Here is a 24,573-nt window from a genome sequence, read left to right as displayed (position 1 = left end):
TATATTTTATATATAGTATATATTTTTATATATTTATGTATATTATATATGTATATATAATATATAATATATATTTTAATTATATATATTATAAAATATTATAAATATATAAAAATTATATATTATATATTTCCATTATATAATATAATTATTATATATTATATAATATAAAATATTATAAAATTATATATATATTTATATATAAATTATATATATATAAGAATCATATATATATATATATATATATAAATTATATATATATAATTTAGGGGGGTTTCTTTGAGCCAAATTTCCCTGCACAACGCCCTCCCAATGTCTGCAGGTACCACAGCACCCCACATCTTCACATGCAGGTAAAAGAAATATTCCCCAGCTCCTTGCCGGCTGAAAATTACTCCCCCAACACGCAGCTGAAGGAGCGAAGCAGCTTTAATACATCCTCAGCCTGGGGGTCCAGCGCGCAGGACCCGCCCCTGCCGCCCTCCCCTCCCTGCCTGGCGCGGGTGGGAGCCGCTGACTCATCTGCCATCATCCCCATCATCATCACCATCACCATCATCCTCCCCGCGCGAGGAAGGGCGGCTGGAGGGGCTGCATTGCAGACCCAGCAGACAAAAGCGCCGCTGCTCCGCCCGCGGCTCCCCGGCACAAAGCGCCCGCTCCGAGCCCACGGCACCGGCACCGGCACCGGCACCGGCCCCGGCACCGGCCCCGGCACCGCCCGCCCTCCGCAGGTGAGCCGCGCCAGCCCGGAGGGTGCTCAGAGGGTGATTTTTATTCCAGGGTTTGGGAGCAGGGGAGTGTCGGAGTGCTCTTTTTGAGGGGGGGGTGAGGCACGGGCAGCGGGGTTTAAGTGGAGAAAGGTGGGTTTGCTTCCCTGGGGTGAGCGGAGTGGGAAATGCGCTTTTTTAGGGGTGGCACGCCACACCAGAGGGGTTTTCCCCACACATTCATTCCCTTTTACTGTGTTTTTGTTTATTTTACTGGTCACTAAACTCTCTTTTCCCCCTCTCTTGTCGCTAAACTCAAATTTTTCACTATTTGGAGCTTAAAAAGCCTCAACACCCATTAATAATTCTCTGCCGTCGTGCTGCAAAAAACTCAGGGACACATCCCTAGGGATGGACCCCCCCAGGGATAAATTCCCAGGGAAGAGACTATTTTAAAGTCCTGTGGCTCAGTTTACCCGGAGGGGGTGACACGGGAGCCTCTGAGTGACATCCAGAACCTTAAATTTAGCAGCTGATCGCACAGGTCCAAAATATGCCTGAATCATCCTTGAGAATTCCGATGTAAGACGGGGAAAATCAGCAGGAAAATGAGGATGTTTTGGGTTAGTCTGCTTTTTTTTTCCCCTCACCAATCGAGGATGGGAATGACATAACCCAGGCAGTGACTCAGCTCCACCACGAAGCTGATCCATGTCTTGTCCTGCTCTTTCCCAAATTTTTTTTTTTTCGGTGGATCGGGGTGGGGCTGCAGGGGGAATTCTGCAGCAGGGACGGATGGACGGCTGCAGGGAGGGGTGGGGTGTGGTGGGAACGCGGGGCGAGGCTCCTTCCAGCCTTTTCTAGAGGGTTCGGTCAGGGGAGGGAGGGATGGGGTGGGATCGGGGGAGGGGGCTGCACAGGGACCCCCCCTCAGTGCCAGTTCCGAGGGGATTCGGATCAGGGAAAGGTGTGCGGGGAAAAAAGTTCCTTTGGGTGCTTTTCAGGGTGGATTTCAGGAGGGGTTAATCCCCACCCTGCCCTCCCCTCCCATGCTGCGAGTTTGGGGAAACTGAGGCACGGCCCCCTCCGAGCTAGAGAAGGGTGTGGATAAAACCCTGCAGAGCTCGAGCCTGCACTTAGACCCAGCCTAGAGTCAAACCTCCCCAGCCCCGTGCTCTCCTCCACCATCAATTCCTTTTTAGGGGATTATCCTAAAAAGGATATCTCATTTTTATCCTAAAAAGAATATCCCATTTTTAGGGGGTTATCCTAGAAAGATTATCCCCATTTTTAGGGGGTTATCCTAGAAAGGATACCCCATTTTTAGGGGGTTATCCTGAAAAGGATATCCCATTTTTAGGGAATCATCCTAAAAAGGATATCCACTTTTTAGGGGGTTATGCTAAAAAGGTTATCCCCATTTTTAGGGGATCATCCTAAAAAGGATATCCCATTTTTAGGGGGTTATCCTAAAAAGGATATCCCATTTTTATGGGGTTATCCTAAAAAGAAAATCACCTTTTTTAGAGGATTATCCTGAAAAAGACATCCCCTTTTTAAGGATTATCCTACGGGACAGGGTCAACACAGCCACACCTGAAATTTGTGGCCACTTTGGGGCAACTCCTGCGTTTTCAGCAGCGCTTTTCTCTTCCTTCCCTTTCCCCCCCTGTGCCCCTCAGAGCCTGAAGATGCTGGACACCATCAGCAGCCAGTACGACTCCTTCATCTACTGGAGGATGCCGATCCCACGGCTGGACATGGCCGAGCTGGAGGGGCTGGGGCTCGCAGAGCTGCCCCTCTACAAGCCCAAGGGAGGGCTGGGCAAGCTCAGCGACCACCGAGGCAGCCAGGACCTCTCCCAGGAAGAAGAAGAAGACGACAGTCTGCTGCAGTTCAACAGCTTTAATTTCTGGCGAGCTCCCATCGCCAGCATCAGCTCCTTAGATTTCGATTTAATTTGAAGCCCCTGCTCGTCCTCGCCCCCCTGCTCTCTCTGTTCCCGCCAGGCATGCCAGGATTTGGTTTTGTTGTCGCTTTGGAGGTCGTTGGGTTGGGTTTTTTTTTTGGTTTCTGGGCAGTTTTGCCGCTGGTCATTCGCTCAGCAGCTCACCGCGGCCTTGATGGTGATGGGCTCCCCAAAAATCTCCAAATCCTCTCTCGCTTTTCCTGCTGGAATCACAGCGGTGCCAGTGACAGCGCTGGGGGCAAACACGAGGGGAGGGGGCAGAAAAAGCCCCCCAGTTTCCCCCCTCCATTCCCAGAGGGTTTGGAGGTGTCACCCCCGTGTCAGCGTCACTGTCCCCGCCCTGTGTGACAATTTTTCAGCTCATTTCCCACGTGCTTTTTTAGGAAACTCGTTTGTGCAAACGAGGAGCAATGGGAATCGCCCTGGTTTTGCAGAAAGCATCGACCCTCTGCGCTCCCCTGGCCCAATTTCTCGAAATTCTGCTTCGTCCCTTAACCTTCCCCTCGGGAATGAAAGGTGGAAGAGGCAGGGATGCGCCCAAGATATCAGCAGAAACCTTTTTCTTGAGAAAAAGAATAATTTTGAGCCTTGTGGTGTGAGCCCAAGCAGAAAAAGTTCTGTCCAGGAGGGTAGATAGACATGGAAATGCTCTGTCCTTGCTTAGTGGGGTCAAGGCTGGGTGTTTATTGCCCCCAAATTTGATTTTTTCATCCTTTTTTTATGCCCCACATGGTTTATTCCCAGTGCTGGGACAGCTGCTGGGTACATTGTGGGGTCTGGAAGGGTGATGGGGCAGAGCTGAAAGATGGATCTTACCCCCAGATGAAAATATTTCAGGTTTTCCACCCACTTAACCCTTTAAAAACAACAACAAACAATGCTGCATTCATTCAAGTGGAAGCCTTGAGTTTTCTCCGGGGAGATTTTCACCTGCTGAGGTTTATTTCCGAGCATCATCTCAAAATGGGAGGAAAAACCCAACCTGGAATAATTTTTGGCTTTGAAACAGTTATGTGGGTTTGGTTTTTTTTTTTTTTCCTTCCCAAATTGTTTTCTGGGATTGATTTGTCTTCTTGAATGTGCTTTTTTTGGGCTGGATTGGGATGAAATGATGTGGAGCATCCCAAAATCATCCTGAGAGTTGGGGGTATGTGGCTGGGGCAGCACTTAAAAAGTGCCAGGAATAGGCAAAAAATTGGAAAAAAATCTGCATTCTACTATGAAAATTTGATGCAGCTCTCCTGTAATCTGCAGAAATAATCAAGTATGCTGATTTTGAACCATCTGTGTAAAACCAGAGATGAAAAATGTAAACTCTCCTCTGCAGAGCTGTTTTGACTTCTGTGTTCCCAGCTAGGAAAACCTGCAGGAGAAGTATTTATTATGAAACTTTAAATAAAATCAGTTCAAAACATACACATTCCCGTGGACATGCAGACTGACATCAAGTTTTTTGGCATTAAAATGTCTCAAATCTCTTTACGGTGAGCTGGGAATTCACCCTTAACGTCTTTGCACATTCTGTGGAAGACTTAAGCGTGGAAAACCTAAGCCTAAAAGATTATTATAAGCACATTAAGGATATTATTTACACTTCAGCTTTTCCAAGCCTCACATGAAAACACCCCAGAGAAGAAATAAGCCCCCAGAGTTCCAATTTTACCTCAAAAAAAAGGACATTTTGGGCAAGTCAGGGGTAACACACCTTGGACAGGGGGGTTTGGCAGCCTGAGGGGAACTAAATCCTTGCCTGGAAGGCGCTCAGAAGGGACAGGTATACTCAAACTGCTGAAATACATACATATACATAGAAGTATATTTACAAATCGCAATTGTTGAAGTCCCAAAGCACATTTAAACCACCACGCCTCAGTGAGGCGCCGCCGCCATTTTATACTTGGCGCAAAAACGCCTCTGCCGGATCTACCTCCAGGAACCCATCACGGCCCGCCAACCCTACTTATTGATATCCTTCCGCCAGAGGAAAACCCTTCCTGCCCGGCCTCTCCCACAGCCCCAGGGCGGGGAGAACGACGGAGAAAAGAAGGAGAAATCCCCGCACTCCCCACAGTTTCCGCTGAGAGCGAGGGCTGGTCCAGCCCGATCTTTCTGCTCCTCCTCCTCGGAGGACTCTTTACCGCAGGTGCTATATCCTTCCGCCGCCTCACGGGCTCGCCGCCGCCGCCATTTTGTGAGGCCGCGGCGGGAGGGGCGGGCTCGGGCGCTGTCAGCGGGGCCGGGGCTGCTGGGGCTTTGGGGACACCCGTGAGGGGAAAGGCTGTGATCTGGAGGGTCTGAGGATGGGGGACAGCCATGAGGGCCTTTGGGGACAGCCGTGAGGGGAAAGGCTGCGATCATGGGGGTCTGAGGATGGGGGACAGCCATGAAGGGCTTTGGGGACACCCGTGAGGGGAAAGGCTGCAATCGAGGGTCTGAGGATGGGGGACAGCCATGAGGGGCTTTGGGGACACCCGTGAGGGGAAGGGCTGCGATCATGGGGGTCTGAGGATGGGGGACAGCCATGAGGGGTTCAGAGGACTCCCAGTGAGGGAATGGGCTGGAGGAGGCTCTGAGAGGGGCGATCTTGAGGGTCTGAGGATGGGGGACACCGGTGAGGAGCTTTGGGGACCCCCGTGAGGGGTTCAGAGGGCTCCCAGTGAGGGAAGGGGCTGGGGGACCCTCTGAGGGGCGATCTTGGGGGTCTGAGGAGGGGGGACCCCCGTGTGGTGGATGCTCACCCAGAGAATAAATCCCATCACGAACATCCCATCTCGCCCTTTATCCTTACACTGGGGTAAAGTTCTCCATCTCTTCCTTTCAGCAAACACCAAAACCACCTCAGGTAAGGGTAGGGGACCTCGAGAGTGAAAACCGTGGGGGAAAAAAAACCAAAAAAACCCTAAGATTGCTCTCCAGTAGAGGGCAGATGGGTATTTAGGAAAGTAAAAGTGCTGAAATGTGGCCAAACACGCCCAGCTGCTGCTTCCTGCCCCTGGATGTTTTCACCAGGCGAGGTGAGGGAGGAGGATCCCGGCCCTGGAGTAAATAAAGGTGGTTCCAGCGTGAGTGGCTACTCGTGGTCCTGCTCCAGCTCTGGAGAAAATGGATTTGGCTGATTGCAACAGAGGAATAATGAGAATTCCTGCCAAATCCCAAGTGGAACCGTTTGCTTTGCTCTTTACCGCCAGCGTTGAGTGTTTTGCTTTGTGTAAACACTGAGTAAGGAAATTCCTGGATAAGCAGGTCTAGTGGATGTGTAGGTTGCTCCTTATTTATTCTATCCCACATTAGATGGAAATAAAGAGGTTTCCCATTGTTCCCTGCAGGGAAAACCCATTTAGCCCGGTTCTAAGTGCAAATTCTTTTTTGAGTAATCACAATTTTTCTAATAACTCATCAAGTCCATTTTGTGCGTTTGGGGAAACCCGAGCTGCTGCTTCTCTTCAGTCTTGAGGCTACTGAAAAGTTTTGGGAAGCTTTTTTGGCCTCATCCTGCAAACACTTCTGCATGTGAGTAATTCTTTGGTTGAGTGGGACTGTTCACCTGGGTGAATGTTTGCTTAGTAATCAGAGAGTGCTTTTGAAATCCCAGATCCTGACATTCCCACCCAGAAAGGACCCAGGAACAGCCCTGAGAGGTGAATTTTGCATTTCCCACGAGATGGCATCAGCAACCACTTTAATTGTAACAGAACCGTTTAATTTAACACTTCCAGATAAAGACTTTTCTTGTCTCTCCCCTGTTTTTAAAGGATCTTTAGCTGGGCTAAAGGGGAATCTGGCTACAAGGTGCTGGAAACTCCAGGCTTGGGCTGTTTTCACCTGCCACCCCTCTGTGAAACAAACCTGATAAACTTGCTAAACCAGGTAAAAGAAGAGAGAAAAAACAGGTTGCAAGGGTTAAACGGGAAGAACTTTAGGTGACCTTCCCTCTGTGTGCCTATCATCTGTTGATCTATGAGGAACAGGATCTCTCTTTTTCCCTCTTAAAGAGGAATTGTGGGTTCTCTGCACTGAGCTTGCGCCCATTTAGGTAATTTCCTGCCCCATTCTTACGGAGTCTGCATTGAATAGCGGCTACTGTGGTCAATTGCAGGAAGAAACATTGTTTTTGGGGCTGAGAAGGCTTGTTTATCTCATTTCAGTCAATATCCCATTGCAGTGGGCCGCTTTTTGGGTGATTTATTGATTTAATCCCAGCTCAAACTTAATTAAAGAAACACTGATGGATACCAATAGAAATAACTTAATTTTTATTACATTTTAAATGAACCACCGTGTCTGATGTTGTCATATGCAGCCCTTGATGTGCCCTAACAGTTATTTAAAAAATAAATAATAAAAACTGCTGCAGAAATGGATTGACTGTAACATACAAACCTGGATAAATAGTTCAGAGTGAAATTGTTCTAAATGTTTCCTGTCCCCACGCTGAGGTTCTGACAACTCCTTCTGGCAGAAAGGTTTGTGTTGTTTTTCAAAATAATATTTTATGCTTTTTGACCTTTAATTAACTTTGGATTTAGGAATTTGATAAAGTGGAAGTTTATCTCATCCCCTCACTTCTCAATTCCGTTCTCTTCCCCAAAGCTAAGCATTTTTTTTCTAGAGTCTAGAGACAAGTAATTTAAATTCTTGAAGCTGCTGGTGCCACAGCCCTGATTTGCTGACCCGTGGTGCTCGAGTGTTTTCCTCTCTGGCACCCAGCACAGGTCAGGTCCCAGTTTCCTGCCCTGGGAGCAGGATGCAGCCAAGGGAAGGGGCAGGGAAGGAAGCTTTGCAGAGCCAGGGCTGCTAAACTGCTGCCTCCAGTTCCAGAGCTTTCATTTGTGTGCTGATCTTTATTAATGTGCACAAAATCAAATTATTGAGGCTGGGAAAGGCCTCCAGGATCATCAATCCAGCCTTCAAATGGACTCGATGATCTTGGGGGTTGTTTGGACCTTCCAACTACGCTGGGTCTACCCTGAAACTTTTGTTTTGCTGAGCTGTAGTGGTGTTATTTTCTTTTTTTTTTTTTAAACCTACTGTATTCCCACATTGTTTTCCACAATCCCAGGAGTCTCAAGCCACACACTCGAGCCTTTCCCCTTCAGTTTCTATTCAAGGAAGCGAGAAGGAAACCCTGACTCTTTGCTCTGCTCTTTGCTTTATTTTCCAAGGTAAGAGGGAGGAAGTGGTGGAAGCAGAAGCTGTGCATTGTGCCACTCGAGTGCCACTGTCCCCAGGGCCACCTGTCCCTGCCAGGAGGACCAAGGTGAGGGGCAGCCAGGCTTAATTCCAGCAGGAAAACATTCCAGCTCCTGAGTGCCACTGTCCCCAGTGCCAGGAGGAGCAGGGTGGGCACAAGGTGAGGAGCAGCCAGGTTTAATTCCAGAAGGAATCGTTCCAGCTCTTGTCACTGTCCCCAGAGCCACCTGTCCTGTCCCTGCCAGGAGGACCAAGGTGAGGGGCAGCCAGGTTTAATTCCAGGAGGAATCATTCCAGCTCTTGTCACTGTCCCCAGGGCCACCTGTCCTGTCCCTGCCAGGAGGACCAAGGTGAGGAGCAGCCAGGTTCAATTCCAGGAGGAAACATTCCTGCTCCTGTCACTGTCCCCAGAACCAGGAGGAGCAGGGTGGGCACAAGGTGAGGGGCAGCCAGGCTTAATTCCAGGAGGAATCATTCCTGCTCCTGTCACTGTCCCCAGAACCAGGAGGAGCAGGGTGGGCACAAAGTGAGGGGCAGCCAGGTTTAATTCCAGAAGGAATCATTCCAGCTCTTGTCACTGTCCCCAGGGCCACCTGTCCTGTCCCTGCCAGGAGAAGCAGGGTGAGGAGCAGCCAGGTTCAGTTCCAGAAGGAATCATTCCTGAGTGCCACTGTCCCCAGAGCCAGGAGGATGAGGGTGGCACAAGCTGAGGGACAGCCAGGTTTAATTCCAGAAGGAATCATTCCAGCTCTTGTCACTGTCCCCAGAGCCACCTGTCCCTGCCAGGAGGAGCAAGGTGAGGAGCAGCCAGGTTCAATTCCAGCAGGAAAACATTCCAGCTCCTGAGTGCCACTGTCCCCAGAGCCAGGAGGAGCAGGGTGGGCACAAGGTGAGGGGCAGCCAGGTTCAATTCCAGAAGGAATCATTCCTGCTCCTGAGTGCCACTGTCCCCAGAACCAAGAGGAGCAAGGTGGGCACAAGCTGAGGGACAGCCAGGTTTAATTCCAGAAGGAATCATTCCAGCTCTTGTCACTGTCCCCAGAGCCACCTGTCCCTGCCAGGAGAAGCAGGGTGAGGAGCAGCCAGGTTCAGTTCCAGAAGGAATCATTCCAGCTCCTGAGTGCCACTGTCCCCAGAACCAAGAGGAGCAAGGTGGGCACAAGGTGAGGGGCAGCCAGGTTTAATTCCAGCAGGAAACTTTCCTGCTCCTGCCACTGTCCCCAGAGCCACCTGTCCTGTCCCTGCCAGGAGGACCAAGGTGAGGAGCAGCCAGGTTCAATTCCAGCAGGAAACATTCCAGCTCCTGTGAGCACCCTGGGCTCTGGGGGCTGAGTGACCGTGGGGCTTCTGTCGGCGCCACTTAAACCACGCTGGAATATTTTGGGTTTTTCCTGGAAACCCAACGCCCTCAGGAGGAGAAATGCCAACTTGGCTGTTGTCTCTTTGGCAGAGGCTGTTCCTTTATCCTGTGGGGAGCGTCCCAGTCTGGGAATAAATCATCCAACCCACGAAACCCCAACCTGTTAGTCCATCATTTATCTAAAACTTCATACTGTCCCATTAATATCAGGCATTAAAGTGCCCGGGGCACTGTAATCTCGTTATTTTATGAGACAGACACAAACGGTGCTCAGAAAGCAGGGCACAGCTCCAGAGCTCTGCTTTGTTTCCTCAAGGGATGTCATTCCCCAGCCTTGCCTACTACCGCCAATTCTTGCAGCGTGTCCCAGGGATACTTGATTATTTGGATTAACTTCGGGGCAGGAAAAGAGGATTAGGAAGCAGAGCAGCTCTTTAATGCGTGCACGGAGACGGGTTACATCAGTTCTGTCTGTTTACAGACTTGCCCTGCTGAAAAACAATTTTCTAAAGCTGTTAATTATTCTGAATTATTTGCCAAATTACTACAAATCATTCCTGGCTTGGGACCCACCAGGAAGACAAAGGGGGAACTGTTTAGGTGGTGCTACCTTCAGTCACTCACATGAGCTTTCTCCTCCCTGCTTGGCCAAACTCTGCCTTCCCAAAGCAAAAACTCATGTTTACAGATTTAAAATATTTATTCTCTGGAAGTTTGCAGCTCTTGCATGTGCTTAAAGCTGCTTGGGAGCTTAGAGACAGGAATTATCCAGGAGAGCTTTCTATTCTTCTCCTTCACCCTGTCTGGGCTGCAAGTTCCATTAGTGAGGCATCAAAATTATTCTTTTTTTTTTTTTTTCCTCACGTGGTTCTTTTTAAGATGAAAATGTTTGGATTCTGCCAGCCCCATTGGGGTGAATATTTCAGATTTGGAACTGGCTCCTCCTGAGAGGCAAGGAGTGGAATAAAGAGGGGATGACCCCAAGGTGGATGGGGGGTCTCTGTGACAAACCTGAGCTCAGGGCTTTTACTGGGATGATTTAGGATTCCCAGTAGGAGCTGGGCATAACCCAGGTCTCAGCAATAAAGCAGGAATGGCCTCTCATCCCTCTTTGAGGAGGAAAAATGTTTTTCTCATTTCCCTCCCAACTTTTCGTCACTGGGAACTCTTTTATTTTCTTTGCACCTTGGTTCCACCCCTTTCCAACCTTTGAAATTCCTCCAGGTGGGATCTCACCTACCTTCCCACATTTCCCCACCAGCCTGGATCACCTAATGACCCTGTCACCTCCTAATCCTGGCATTTGGAAATCAAAATTGCTTTTTTTCCTCTCTTTTTGGTTAAATCCAGGGGTGTCCACTTCCTGCCATGCCACAAAGTGCTTTGAAACCTTGACCTGCAGAGATCTGAAGCTTTCCCCCAAAATTCCAGCCAGCCAGGTGATCCAGGCTTATTCTGGGATGTCAATACCTGCATTGTTGGGAATGGGAAGAAATCCCACCGTGCCAAAGCAGCTGGATTAGTGCTGAGCTGCCTGGGAATTCCAGACCTTGCGCAAGGACCTGCAAATCCCAGGGACCAGATCTGGAATGGCAACAAAAATATTCTCTTGGCGTGTTGCTTTAAGCATTTGCAGAGGCGTGGAATGGATTTTTCCCTTTTATCCATGAATTTCTTCTTCCAAAGTTGTTGATTTTTGGATTGAGGCAACGTCAAACATTTGTCACATGGAGCATCTCACTCTCAGGGAAAAACATCCTTCACCTGTTTGTTTCAGGAAGAATTTGGGGGAGTTTTTCATCAAAACACCCAAAATCAAAAATTCCTTGGTTTTACAGTATTTAGGCAAATATTCCACTTCCCACACTGGCCAGTGGTGTAAACTGGTGGCACATGGAAATCCAGACATGGCAGCCTGGGAGTCTGCCTGTCTTTACAGATACAAATGTCACTTTTGTAAACTAAAACTTAAAGAACCAAACCCATTTTTAACATGCAGCTGATGTGTACTGTGCCTTCCCCACTGCCACCCTCAGCTATTGCCATCCTTCTCCCCAAAACAGGTGATTTTGCAAAAAAAAATCCATTCAGCTGGGGAAAAACCTTCTCATTTGGAAGAGGAAATGAAAAATAAAAAGTCCATGGGGCTCATGGAACAGTTCCCATGTTTGGGTTATTTTTGGAGGAAATAAAGCTGAGGATGTTGTCACCTTTTGGAGGGGAATCCCCTGATTTAATTTCTGGAAACATCCGTGCACCAAAACCGACCAAAACTGAGGATGACTTGATCTCTGCCTGGAATCCCAACCCAGCTCTTCCACAGAAAAACACCAAGGAGCTTTTTGCGCATTTTTTTGGCCAGTAAATTCCCTCCCACGGGAGGCCAGGCCGGGCTGAGCCGTGTCAGGGCTTTTCCTGCCCGCGCCTCCTCCGGCCTCGCGCCCTTCCCGAGCCGGCCACGGCACCCGTGCCTGCCTGGCCAGAGAGCCCTGCCTCTCAGCAGGGTTAATTAGCACGCTTTGGGGTTCATTGGACACGTGTTTCCCTCCTGTCTGCAGGAACCGGGAGCGCTTTATCCCAAATCCTGCAGGGATGCCCAGGAAGGGGGAGCAGAGAGCTGGGGGGTCGGGCTGAGCGTGGGGCAGCCTCCCTTCCACCCCCATCCCCTCCTTGGGGCAAATTTGATTAATTTGGGTTTTTATCACTGAAGAAATTGGGGACAGATTCCCTGAGTGCTGGGACAAGAGCACAAAGGTTTGCCCTCCCCTTTTCTACCAACGAAAGCGCTTTGGAATGCAGAAATTTCAATATTCACGCTCATTTTTTTGTTGTGTATTTTTTATTAAAATCCTGTGCCACTGTTGCAGTGCCCCGGCCCAGCCCTGCTCCTACACAGTAGGATGGGCTGGGCCATGTGTCCCCCTTTCCTGGTGTCCCCAAAGAGGGGGGTGACAGCAACTCCCATCCCCCCCACGAACAGAAAATAAATTAGAAAGAATTAAAAAAAAGCAAAACCGGGGGGACGGGAGACATGGAGACCTTGTCACTGCAGTGTGGGGACACGGGATCCCTGTCTGTCCTGGTGACATGGGGACAGAGAGCTGGGTCCGTGGGGGCAGGTGACAGCTCGGGGTCCCCCGCTGCATTTGGGGCGTCCCGGGGGGGTCTCAGTGGCGCCCGGGGGCCGCGGGCAGCAGCAGCGGCTTGGGGAGCACGGGGGGCTTCACGGACAGCGAGCGCTCCAGGGCGCCGGGCCGGGGTCCCCAGGCTGTGCCCCCCGGTGTCCCCAGCGAGTGCATGCGGGTGAGGCCCCGCGGCGGCCCGGGGGGGCTCACGGGGGTCCCCCCCAGCGAGCGGCTCGGTGCCAGCGGCCGCCGCGGCGCCGGGGGGCTGTCGGGGGGCACATCCAGGCGCACCGGGGCCCGGTCGTGGGGGCCGAACGGGGGTCCGGGACCCGCGGAGCGCGGCAGCACCCGGTTGGTGAAGGAGCCGCTGCCCGGGGGGGTCACCGGCCACGCCGAGCCCCCGGGCGGCCGCTGCGGCAGCTCCTCCCGGGCAGCCCTGCCCGGTGCGCCCGGCCCGGGGGGCTCCCGGGCTGCGCGGGCCGGGGGCGGCGCGGGGGGCTCGGGCTGCGGCTCGGGGGGGTCCCGAAAGGAGCCGCTCCCTCCCTGGGGCGGCAGCGCGGGGTACAGGCGGGGCACGGCGGGCTGGGCCGGGCTCCGAGGGGCGCAGGGCGGCTCCGGGGGGGCTTTGGGGACGGCGGGGCGCTGGCAGCAGGTGGCCACCAGCCCGGTGGCCAGGGCTCCCAGGGCGAAGGCGCCCAGCACGCAGCCCACCAGCACCGGCACCGGCACCGTCGACTCGGCCGCCGGGCCCGGGTGCCGCACCCCTGCGGGACCACCCGTCAGCCCGGCGACAACGGCAGGGCCGATACCCCACCCCAGGGACCCCCCCAGTCCCGCTGACACCCCTGGGGTTCCCCATCCCTGGGGTCCCGATGGTCCCCCCTCATCCCTCTCCTGTTCCTGGGGTCCCTCCTGGTCACTGGGGTCCCTCTACCCCAGGGTCCTTCTCCTTCCCTGGGGTCCCTCTCCCACCCTTGGGATCTTTATCCCACCCCTGGGGGTCTCATACCTGTCTCTGGGACACCTCAGTCCCTCCCCAGTCCTTGGTGCCCCCCTCCCCAAAGCCTGGGGGCTCCCTGCCACCCCTGGGACACCCCTCCCTGCTCCCCGGGCTGCTCAGACAATGTCACCGACCGTGGGCCAGGTCTCCATCCTCATCATCATCCTCTGCAGCCCCTGTGAGAGCAGAGCACGGTCAGGCCAGGCCCCCCGTGTCCCTTGGAGCCACCCCTGTCCCCTCCACGTGTGCCACCCCGGTGTCACCGTGGTGCCACCTGCATCCCCCGTGCCCTCGTGTCTCCAGAAATCCCCAAACATTCCCAGTGTCCCCCACGTTCCCCCTCTTCACCTTGGCAGGTCCCGCTGATCCCCAGGGATCCCTCCACGTCCTGCTGGAAGCCACTCCTGGGACACAGAGGGGACATCACCCTCTGTCCCCAGCGTGTCCCCACACGGGGCCCGGGGGTGGGAGGGACACTCACGGAAGGTCCTCGGAGAAGGGGACGCAGCCCCTGGAGGGCAGCCAGACACAGTAGGGGTCTCGGGCAGCCAGGCAGCTCCTGCGGGGGCACGGGGAGGCAGCTGCCATCCACTCCCTGTGCCCGTGTGTGCCCCTGTCCCCTCCCCTGCCCTCGTGCCCCTGGACACTTCCATGACCTTGCACATCCTTGTGTCCCTGTGCTTTTGCACACTTCTGTCTCCATTCCCTTGCACACTCCCCTGCCTTTGCACATCCCCATTCCCTTGCACATTTCCCCGCACATTCCCCTGCCTTTCCACATTCCCCTGCCTTTCCACATTCCCCATTCCTTTCCACATTCCCCTGCTTTGCACATTCCCATCCTTTGCACGTTCCCCTGCCTTTGCACACTCCCGTTCCCTTGCCCATTCCCATTCCCATTCCCATTTCCTTGCACATCCCCATTCTCTTGCACACTCCCATTCCCTTGCACATTCCCATTCCCTTGCCCATTCCCGTTCCTTTTTACATTGCAATTCCTTTGCACATCCCCATTCCTTTGCACATCCCCATTTTTTTGCACATTCCCATTCCCTGGCACATTCCCTGCTTTTGCATACTCCCACTCCCTTGCCCATCCCCGTTCCCTTGCCCACCCCGTTCCCTCCCGCCCCCTCTCCCTCACCGCCCGCCCCCCGCGCCCCGCTCGGCCCCGCTCACCCCCGGCAGGAGCCGTGGCGGGCGCAGCGGCTCAGGGGCAGCCGCAGCAGGCACCCGGCGAAGGCCACGAGCAGCTCCCGGCCCGGCAGGTGCAGCTCCAGCCCCAGCACCCGGCTGGGCACCCCGGAGCCCCGCGGGCTGTGGCACCTGCACCCGACAGCACCGGGGTCAGCACAGCCCCCCTGGCACCCCCAAAACCCCACAGGGCCCGAGAGCCCCCCAGCACCGCCAGCTCCCACCCCCCAGGCCCCCCCAAGCACCCTGCCCACCAGCCCCCAGCACTCCCATGGCCCCCACAAGCCCCCTCCAGCATCCCCCGAGACCCCCAGACCCCAGCCCTGCCCCTCACCGCCCGGGGTCGTAGAGGCTGATCTCCTCCAGCAGCAGCGGCTTGCCACTGCTGTCCCCGCTGTCCCCCGGCTCCCCGGTGTCCCCCGGTGCCGGGGTGCCCCCGGGGGGCTGCGTGGCCTCGGGGCTCTGTGCAGCTGCCAGGACCTTCAGCAGCCGCCCGTCCTCGGCGCCCAGGAACAGCACGGTGTGGTTCCCGCGGGGCCCCGCGCCCGTGTCCGCGGCCAGCTGGGTCAGCCTGCGGCAGGGCACGGCCTTGCAAAGCCGGGCTGGGGCTGGCCTTGCTCGGGGGCTTCCTGCACCCACCCGTGGCCCCGCACACCCTTCACAGGAGCCTTGGGCCGGGACTGTCCCCTGTCACCCTGCAGCGCCCTGAACCGCCTCACGTGGGCTGCTCCCTGACCCCACGGCCGCTCCATCCACAAGTCCATCACACACCTGAGGCCACCCTGTCCCCAAGGCCACCCTCTCCCTGAGGCCACCCTGTCCCCAAGGCCACCCTCTCCCTGAGGCCACCATGTTCCTGAGACCACCCTGTCCTCAAGGCCACCCTCTCCCTGAGACCACCCTGTCCCCATGGCCACTCCATCCACAAATCCATCCCACCCCTGAGACCATCCTGTCCCCAAGGCCACCCTGTCCCCAAGGCCACCCTCTCCCTGAGACCACCCTCTCCCTGAGGCCACCCTGTCCCCGAGAGCACCCTGTCCCCAAGGCCACCCTGTCCCCGAGGCCGCCCTGTCCCCGCACCTGGTGCCGGTGTGGGTGAAGAGCGGCCGCCCGCCCGCGGGGCCCACGGCGCCGTGCAGCAGCGGGTGCTCCTTGGCGAACAGCAGCGTCTCGTCAGGGAAGTCCCCAGAGGTGACAACGCCGGCAGCAGCTCCCATCCCGGCACAGCAGCCCGGCCTGCGGCACAGCGGCTGTGGGGACGCGGTGCCCGTGGCACCCGCGGGTGTCCCGGTGCGGGGTGGGGGTGCCTGGGCTGGTACCTGGGCTGAGGGACCCTCTCCTCTGGCACGGGGGCCCAGGTGGTCCCACGGGGCTCGGCGAAGGGGCCCTCGAAGGAGCGCTCCACGTCTGCCAGGTAGAAGGCGCACACGGCCGAGCCGGGGATGCTGCGGTGACAGCAGAGGGGACATGATGGCCTTGGTATGACCAGGGCCCCTCCGTGTGCCACGTGTGTCCCCATGTGCTCTGTTTCTCTGTGTGTGTCCCTGTGTTACTGCCCCTCTGTGTCCCCATGTGCCCTTGAGTCCATCCCCATGTCTCATGGCAAGACCCTCCCTTTGTCCCCATGTCCCCATTTGAGTCCATCCCCATGTCCCCCTGGGCAACGCCCTCCCTGTGTCCCCATGTCCACATGTGAGTCCCTACTCATGTCACCATCACCCTTGTCCCCACATCCCCATGTCCTCCTGTCCCCATGTCCCCACATCCCCCTGTGCTCCTGTCCCCCTGTCCCCACATCCCCCTGTCCCCCTGCTGTCCCCATGTCTCCCTGTCCCCCTGTCCCCACATCCCCCTGCCCCACATCCCCATGTCCCCCATGTCCCCCTGTCCCCATGTCCCCACATCCCCCTGTCCCCCTGCTGTCCCCCTGTCCCTCTGTCCCCCTGTCCCCTGTCCCTGCCTGTTGGGCTGGGTGCCGAAGAGGGCGAGGACAGCGGGGCGGCCGTGCAGGGTCTGGGGGGGCGTCACGGCCTCCAGGACATCGAAGTAGAAGACGGTGTCCCCGGGGACGGAGCACTGCAGCCGCACCTTCAGGAAGGACGTCCAGCGGCGCTCCAGCACCCGCGGGGACCCGCCGCGGTCATTGCGGCACACCCGGGCCACGCGGGCCACCAGCACCTGCACGGGAGCCCGGGTCAGGCCTGGGCACCCGGGTCAGGGCTGAGCACCCTCAGGGTCACCACCTGGGCACCCTCAGAGTCACCTCCCATGGCACCTGGGCACCCCCAGGGTCACCACCCAGGGCACCCGGGCACCCCCAGGCATCGTCGCTGTCCCCTCAGGCTGGCACCCAGGGGGCACCCACAGGCCTGACACCCTGGTGAGGGGCTCAGGAGTCCCCCCTGCCTCGACCCCCGGGTGGGGGGTCCCTGGGTGCCCCCCCCGTGCCCCCCATCCCCGCGCCCACCTTGCCCAGGGCGCTGAGCTCCACTGCCACCTCCCTGAAGAAGAAGTAGACGTAGGGGCCGTAGGGCAGCACCTGGACAAAGTGGGGTTCTGGGGGGCCAGGGGAGGTTGGAGGCACCGTCAGCCCCCGCCACCTCCTGTCCCTGTCCCCACCCTTGTGCTCAGCCCCTCCCCTGCATCCTGCCCCCCCCCGTACCCCCAGATTGCAGCCCTGCACCCCCCGACCCCATCCCCACACCCCCCTGCCCCGCTCTGCCACATCCCTGCACACCTGTAACCCCCACCCCACACCCTCCGGCACCCCTGTACCCCCTCCCCACCCCCAGAGACCCCCTGCCCACCCCCACAGACCCCCACAGACCCTCTTCCCACCCCCACAGACCCCCTTCCCCACCCCCACAGACCCCCTTCCTCACCCCCACAGACCCCCACAGACCCCCACAGACCCTCTTCCCACCCCCACAGACCCCCACAGACCCCCACAGACCCCCATCCCACCCCCACAGACCCCCTTCCCCACCCCCACAGACCCCCTTCCCCACCCCCACAGACCCCCACAGACCCCTCCCCACTTCGGGGTACCCTGCAGCCAGCGGGAGCTGTATTTGAGGGTGCGCAGGGGGGCCTGCCCGGGGCTCAGGCTGCGGTAGATCACGGCGTCACTCGCCTGGAAATCGGCCACCGTGGCCGAGTACAGGCTGCCATCTGGGGGGGGGGACACACCGGGTCACCCCTGTGGCCCCCCGGGTCCCCCGTGTCCCCCCCCTGCCCAGCACCCACCGACAAAGAGGGCCACGATGCTCTGCTTGGCATCAAAGGGGCACCGCGCCTGGCCGCTGACCTCCTCACCCTGCTGTGCCAGGCTGCTCACCTGGGGGGGCACCAGAGGCCGTGAGACCCCCCCCAAAACACCCAGCACCCCCTTGTGCCGCCGGCACGGACACGGCTGAGACCCCCAGCCCACCCAGGCGGGCTGCGAGCCCCCCTGAGCCCGGGGGTCGCCAGCCCCGGCCCCCCCACCTGGTAGGTGCGGCACAGGGGGCTGAAGGCGTTGGTGCCGCAGGCCAGCAGGGTCTCGGCGTCGCGGGGCACCAGCACCCGGATGTAATTGTGACACTCGTCCTGGGGGGGGGACACGCGGGGACCCCCGCCTCAGCGCCCTGAGCGCGGTTTGTACCCCGAACCCCGCATCCCAAATCCCCGCGCCCCAAAACCCCGCACCCCAATCCCCCCACTCCGGATCTCCGCTCCCCAAATCCCCGCACCCCAAATCGCCGCACCCCAAATCCCCGCACCCCAATCCCTGCACCCCAAATTCCGTACCCCAAATCCCGCACCCCCAATCCCCAAACCCCAAAACCCCGCACCCCGAATCCCCGCTCCCAAATCCCCGCACCCCAAATTCCGCGCCCCAAATCCCCGCACCCCAATCCCCGCACCCCAAATCGCCGCACCCCAAATCCCCGCACCCCAATCCCTGCACCCCAAATTCCGTACCCCAAATCCCGCACCCCCAATCCCCAAACCCCAAAACCCCGCACCCCGAATCCCCGCACCCCAAATCCTGCACCCCAAAACCCCGCACCTCGAATCCCCCCACCCCAAATCCCGCACCCCGAATCCCGCACCCCGAATCCCCCACCCCGAATCCCGAATCCCCCCACCCCGCCGCCCCTCACCTGCCGCCGGCCCCGCATGGCGCAGTTCTCCCTGTCCTGCGTCTCCCAGGTGAGGTGCTGCCGGGTGAGACGGGCACGGGCGGGTGGGCACCGCGACCCCCGCCCCGGGCCCCCCGTGCCCCCCGTGCCCCCCGTGCCCCCCGTGCCCCCCTTACCCGCTCCGGGTACAGCGACCCCCGGTCCTGCCGCAGGTCGAAGGCGTAGATGTGATCCCTGGGGAGGGGCGTGAGTGTGCAAGGGGGCGCGGGGGCGTGCAAGGGGGCACAGGGGTGTGCAAAGGGACTCAGGAGTGTACAATGGGGCTCAGGGGTGTGCAAAGGGACTCAGGAGTGTACAATGGGGCTCAGGGGTGTGCAAAGGGACTCGGGTGTGTGCAAGGGGACTCAGGGGTGTGCAACAGGGCACAGGAGTGTGCAAAGGGACTCAGGGGTGTGCAAGGGGACTCAGGAGTGTGCAAGGGGTCTCGGGGGTGTGCAAAGGGACTCAGGAGTGTGCAAGGGGTCTCAGGGATGTGCAGAGGAACACAGGAGTGTGCAAAGGGACACGGGGATGTGCAAGTCGACTCAGGGGTGTGCAAGGTGGCATGGGGGCGTGCAAAGGAGCACGGGAGTGTGCAAAAGGACACGGGGGCGTGCAAAGGAACACGGGAGTGTGCAAAAGGACACGGGGGTGTGCAAAGCGCCACGGCGACAACACGCCCAGGGGACTGCGGGGTCCCGCCGGGGGGAAGCCCCGACAAGGAGCGTGCAAACCCTTGCACAAGCACGGCTGAGGGTGCTCGAACACGGGAGCCCCGTCCCGGTACCGGCGGGCCCCGCCGCGCTCACCGGGCAGCCACGAGCAGCGTCCCGTTGAGCCGCAGCATGCGCTGGAAGGCCAGGCCGAGCCGAGCCGTGCCGTTGTCCCCCCGGAGACCCCCGAAGCGCGGGTAGGCGGCCGTGGCTGCGGGAGGGCGCGGTGAGACCCCGGGCCAGCCCCCCGAGCCCCCCGAGCAGCCCCCCGGAGCAGCCCCCCGGGCCGCCCCGAACCCCCCGGGCAGCCCCCCGAGCCCCCCGGGGCCGCCCCCCGAGCCCCGCTCACCTGCGAGCCCCACGGTGCTGCGGGCCACCAGGTCCCGCGGGAAGGAGCGGGCGGGGGTCCCGGCGAGGAGGAGGAGGAGGAGGAGGAGGACGAAGGGCAGCGGGACCCCCGGCATGGCGGGTGGGGCTGAGAGCGGCCCCCCCGCCCCGCCCCGGGCTGCGAGCGGGGGGAAACTGAGGCACGGGGATGAGTGGGGACAGTGCTCCCAGTGCTCCCAGTGCTCCCAGTGCTCCCAGTGCTCCCAGTGCTATGGGACACTTCCCCCAGCACAGGAGGGTCCCATTGCTCAGCGCCCACCTGCAGCACCCCAAAACACCCCCGACACCCCGAGCCCGCCCCCCAGCACCCCCACAACACCCAGCGTCCCACCCAAAGCCCTAAAACACCCCAAAAACACCCCAAAGCCACCCCAAACTCACCCCAAAACCTCTGAAACTCACCCTAAAACCACCCCGTCCCGACCCCCCACCATCCCCCTGCCCCAGCACCCCACAACCACCAGCCTGAACCCCAAAACCACCCTAAACCACCCCAAAACCTCTGAAACTCACCCCAAAACCACCCCAAAACCACCCCAAACTCACCTAAACTCACGCCAAACCCACCCGGTCCCGACCCTCCACTACCCCCTGCCCCAGCACCCCACAACCGCCAGCCTGCACCCCAAAACCACCCCAAAAACATCCCAAAACCACTGAAACTCACCCCAAAACCACCCCAAAACCGCGCAAACCCATCTCGTCCCAACCCTCCACCACCTCCTGCCCCAGCACCCCACAGCAGCCAACCTGCACCCCGAAAACACCCCAAACTCACCACAAAAACACCCCAAAACCACCTAAACTCACCCCAAACTCACCCAAGCTCACCCCAAACCCGCCCGCTCCCAGCCCCCCCACCTCCCCCCGGCCCAGCGCCCCCCGCCCCCGGCCCCGCCGCCCCCCGGGCGCTCGGTACCGGCTCCGCTCCCCGCTCGGTGCCGGCGGCTCCGCCCCGGAACGGGCCGGGACCGGGCAGCGGCCGGAGCGGGGCCGGGGGCGGCACCGGGGACCCCCGCAGCCCCCGCCGCGGGCCCGGGGCTGCCCCCGCCGCCCCGCTATAGATAGGCGTTAATCCCCGTTAATGAGCTCATCCTCATTAACGGCCGGGGGGGGTTTTTGCACGCGCGTGTGCGCGGGCACGGCGGGGACGCCCCCGCCCCCCCCGGCCCGGTCCGTGCGCGCTCCCGAGCGTGAGACCCCCCCCCAGGCACGCCTCGGTGTGCCCCCCTCTGTCCCCAGAGGTGTCACCTGCCACCCGCGCGTGGCCACTCGCCTCGCCCCGGTGGCCACCAGAGCTACTGGGGGTTACTGGGATGTACTGGGGCGTGCTGGGGGCGCCGAGCTGGCCCAGCGCGGTCCCCAGGTGTCACCCTGGCTGCTCCAAGGGGACTTTGGGGACATGCCGGGGTTGGGGGATGATGGGGACACCCCCGGGGGTCGGGGGTCCCGGGGGGGCGGGCACGGGGTGACATCTGCTGGCACGGCCCGGGATGGCACCGCGCGGGGGGGCAGCCCCGGGGACACCGGGGGGACGTCGGGGTGCCGGTGGTGGCCCGAGGGGTGGCAGCGCCCGCGGCAGGTGGCAGTGTCGTCGGGGGGGGGACGGGGAGGTCGTGGGCACGCAGCACACGGGGGACACACAGGGGACACAGACAGGACACACGGGGGACACAGACAGGACACACGGGGGACACACACAGGGGACAGGTGGACAGACAGGGGACACACACAGGACACGGGGGGACACACGGGGGACACACACAGGACACGGGGGACACAGGGGACACACGGGGGACACAGACAGGGGACAGGGGGACATACGCAAGACATGGGGGGACACACACAGGACACAGGGGACACACAGGGGACACATTAGGGACACACACAGGGGACAGGGGACACATGCAGGACACATGGGGACACATACAGGGGATAGGGGGACACACGGGGGACACACGCGGACACACACGGGGGACAGGGGACACACAGGGGACACACGGGGACACACACACGACACACGGGGGGACACACACAGGACACAGGGGACACACAGGGGACAGGGGGACACACTCAGGGGACAGGGGAGACACGGGGAAGCACACAGGGCACACGGGGACACACACAGGACACGGGGGACCCAGAACTGTCCCCAGTCCCCGGTGACCTCCCGTGGGCGGAGCCTTTCCCGTCACCTCCTGCAGGGGGCGCCACCGCCGGCGCCGACCAAGCCCCGCCCCCCGAACCGCGCCGGGCCCCGCCCCCTCCAGCGAGGCCACGCCCCCCCGCGATGGCGAGCGCGCGCGTGCTCGTGCACGTGCGGCGGGCGGGGGCGGGGCGGGCGGCGGCGTTCGGGCAGGTCCGGGGGCACGGGGGGCTCCGGGGGGGTCCGGGGGGGTCTGGGGGGCTCCGGGGGGCTCCGGGGGGGTCCGGGAGGCTCTGGGGGGGTCTGGGGGCTCTGGGGGGCGCAGGGCAGGCGGAGCGGCCGCCGCAGCCGCGCGGTCGCGGCCCCGCGGTGACAGCGCGCGCGGTGTCCCCGCAGAGTGTCACCGGCGCCTTCTGCCCCCCGCACGCCGACGAGGCCCCGGTGAGCTGCGGGCTGCAGCGCGGCCGCTTCCTCATCTCCGATGTGCCCTTCCCCGGCTCCGCCGCCACCGTGCTCAAGGTGCGCGGGGCCGCCACCACCCCCCCCGGTGTCACCGCGTCCCCCCCCCCCCGCCGGTGTCACCGCACCTCCCCCCCCCAGTGTCACCGCCCCCCTGACATCCCCTGTCCCCGCAGAGACCCCCCTTCTGCCCCGCCAAGCTGGGGGGTGACACGCCGGGCGGCCGGGGGGGACAGCCGGGGGTGGCCGCAGCCGTGGCCGTGCTGCTGGAGGCCACCTGCGGCCACGTCCTGCTGACCCGCCGCGCCGCCACCCTGCGCCACTTCCCCAACGTCTGGGTGCCACCGGGTGAGCGCGGGGACGGGGGACAGCAGCCCTGGGGACCCCCCGCTCGGGGGGGGACAGCGGCTTCGCGGTCCCCTGACTGCTGTCCCCCCGCACAGGCGGGCACTTGGAGCCGGGAGAGGAGGTGAGGTGACCCCGCGGGAGGGCAGGGGGTGCCCGCGTGGGTGCGGGGACACGGGGGTCCCCTGACCCCCCCGACCCCCCAGCTGGTGGCCGCAGGGCTGCGGGAGCTGGCCGAGGAGACGGGGCTGCGCCTGGAGCCCGGCACCTTCTCCTGGCGCCTGCTCGGCCTCTGGGAGGTAACGACCCCCCCCCCAAAACCGGGGCCGGGCAGGGGGGGACAGCCGCGGGTGCCCCACGGGTCACCCCTGCCCCCCCGCAGTCCCTGTTCCCCCCCTCGCTGAGCTGGGGGCCACCGCGCTGTCACCACATTGTCACCTACCTGGGGCTGCGCTCCGCCGAGCCCCGGCAGCAGCTGCAGGTGGGGGGCACCGCCGGGGGTGGGGGGCACCTCTTTGTGGGGGTCCCTCCATGGGTGGGGTCCCTCCGTGGGTGGTGGTCATCTCCATGGGTGGGGGGCACCTCCAAGGTGTCCCTGAGGGTTGGGGTCCCTCCGTGGGTGGTGGGCACCTCTGTGGGTGGGGGGCACCTCCATAGGTGGGGTCCCTGCATGGGTGGGGGGCACCTTCAAGGGGGTCCCTTCATGGGTGGGGTCCCTCCGGGGGTGGGGGACATCTCCATGGGTGGGGGCAACCTCTGTGGGGGTCCTTCCATGGGTAGGGGGCACCTCTATAGGTGGGGTCCTTCTGTGGGTGGGGGGCATCTCCATGGTGGGGGGCACCTCTTGAGGGGGTCCCTCCGTGGGTGGGGGTCCCCTCTTGGCGTTGCATTCCCTCTCTGAGGGTCTCTCCGAGGGTGGGGGTCCCCCCAAGGCTGGGTTGTTCCTCCCCTCCCGGGGCTGGGGTCCCTCTGTGGGTGGGGGTCCCTATGGAGGTTGGGGTCCCCCCCACCGTGGGGGTCTCTCCTCCACGGGGGTCCGTGCCCAGGCCCGGCTGTGTCCGAGCCCGTGTGAGGTCAGCGCTGTGGCCTGGCTGGAGCCGCGGGTCCTGGAGGCCATCGCGGCCACTGAGGACGGGACCGAGGGACCGGGACCGGGATCAGAACCAGAACCAGGACTGGGATCGGGATCGGGACCGGGATCATTCCCCGGAGAGCTGCCCGCCACCGTGGGGTGAGCCCCCTGCCCCGTGGGGACAGTGACACGGGGCTGGGACCCCCGGGGCTGTGGCCCCGTCCCTGAGCCGCTCCCTGCCCCAGGATCACGGAGCTGAGCGCCGGCGGCCTCCGCAGCTCCCGCATTCCCACCGGGATCCTCCTGCGCCGGGCCCCGGCCCGCGGCCCCGACCTGGAGCGCGTCAGCACCGGCACCAAATTCGCGCTGGGGAGGCGGCGAGGGGGCTGGGCCGGGGGCGGCGGGGACCAACTTCAGGGGGGATGAACTGCAGGGGAATGAACTTCAGGGGAATAAACTTCAGGGGAAAAAACTTCAGGGGAAAAAACTTCAGCGGGAATAAACTTCAGTGGGAATGAATTTCAGCAGGGATAAACTTCAGTGGGAATAAACTTCAGTGGGAATAAACTTCAGCGGGAATAAATTTCCAGTGGGAATAAACTTTAGTGGGATCCCAGCAGGAATAAACTTCAGTGGGAATAAACTTCAGCGGGAATGAACTTCCAGCGGGATCCCAGCCCGTGCTGGAGTGGGGACGTGGAGACCCCAGGAGTGGCTTTGTGTGGTTTCGGGTGGAT

At 60.0% G+C, this 24,573-nt stretch overlaps 3 protein-coding genes across 7 annotated transcripts; 2 read left to right on the top strand and 1 right to left on the bottom strand.

The window, feature by feature from the left end:
- The first annotated feature begins 478 nt into the window (after nt 1-478).
- On the top strand, nt 479-4,095 carry MLLT11 (MLLT11 transcription factor 7 cofactor). Its single transcript, XM_064401394.1, has 2 exons — nt 479-734; nt 2,393-4,095. Exon 2 carries the CDS (start codon nt 2,402-2,404, stop codon nt 2,672-2,674), a length of 273 nt encoding a protein of 90 aa, XP_064257464.1. The 5' UTR covers nt 479-734; nt 2,393-2,401; the 3' UTR covers nt 2,675-4,095.
- Nucleotides 4,096-12,044: 7,949 nt separating this feature from the next.
- Nucleotides 12,045-21,619, bottom strand: SEMA6C (semaphorin 6C). 4 transcript variants are annotated; one of them, XM_064401384.1, is made up of 18 exons: nt 20,734-21,619; nt 19,777-19,949; nt 19,524-19,638; nt 18,852-18,909; nt 18,697-18,753; nt 18,038-18,139; nt 17,798-17,888; nt 17,600-17,722; nt 17,019-17,107; nt 16,512-16,729; nt 15,871-15,996; nt 15,632-15,787; nt 14,883-15,119; nt 14,534-14,680; nt 13,836-13,913; nt 13,703-13,758; nt 13,489-13,530; nt 12,045-13,118 (listed from the first exon to the last, which is right to left on the bottom strand). In XM_064401384.1, the coding sequence occupies exons 2-18, from the start codon at nt 19,889-19,891 to the stop codon at nt 12,397-12,399; spliced, it is 2,532 nt and encodes an 843-aa protein (XP_064257454.1). In that variant the 5' UTR covers nt 19,892-19,949; nt 20,734-21,619; the 3' UTR covers nt 12,045-12,396. The 4 variants fall into 4 exon arrangements, with proteins under 4 accessions (XP_064257454.1, XP_064257456.1, XP_064257455.1 ...); XM_064401386.1 differs by lacking the exon at nt 20,734-21,619 and having other exon boundaries at nt 16,512-16,639; nt 19,777-20,108; XM_064401385.1 differs by lacking the exon at nt 20,734-21,619 and having other exon boundaries at nt 18,697-18,732; nt 19,777-20,107.
- Nucleotides 21,620-22,053: 434 nt separating this feature from the next.
- NUDT17 (nudix hydrolase 17) lies at nt 22,054-24,275 on the top strand. 2 transcript variants are annotated; one of them, XM_064401392.1, is made up of 8 exons: nt 22,054-22,173; nt 22,357-22,479; nt 22,596-22,767; nt 22,863-22,888; nt 22,971-23,063; nt 23,147-23,245; nt 23,811-23,995; nt 24,082-24,275. In XM_064401392.1, the coding sequence occupies exons 1-8, from the start codon at nt 22,105-22,107 to the stop codon at nt 24,260-24,262; spliced, it is 948 nt and encodes a 315-aa protein (XP_064257462.1). In that variant the 5' UTR covers nt 22,054-22,104; the 3' UTR covers nt 24,263-24,275. The 2 variants fall into 2 exon arrangements, with proteins under 2 accessions (XP_064257462.1, XP_064257463.1); XM_064401393.1 differs by having other exon boundaries at nt 22,090-22,173; nt 22,357-22,401.
- Nucleotides 24,276-24,573: the final 298 nt, after the last annotated feature.

The sequence above is a fragment of the Passer domesticus genome, chromosome 32, assembly GCF_036417665.1.
Source record: "Passer domesticus isolate bPasDom1 chromosome 32, bPasDom1.hap1, whole genome shotgun sequence".
Lineage (NCBI taxonomy): Eukaryota > Metazoa > Chordata > Aves > Passeriformes > Passeridae > Passer > Passer domesticus.
Note: the sequence above shows the minus strand (reverse complement) of the source record. Positions and strands in the feature narration are given on the sequence as shown.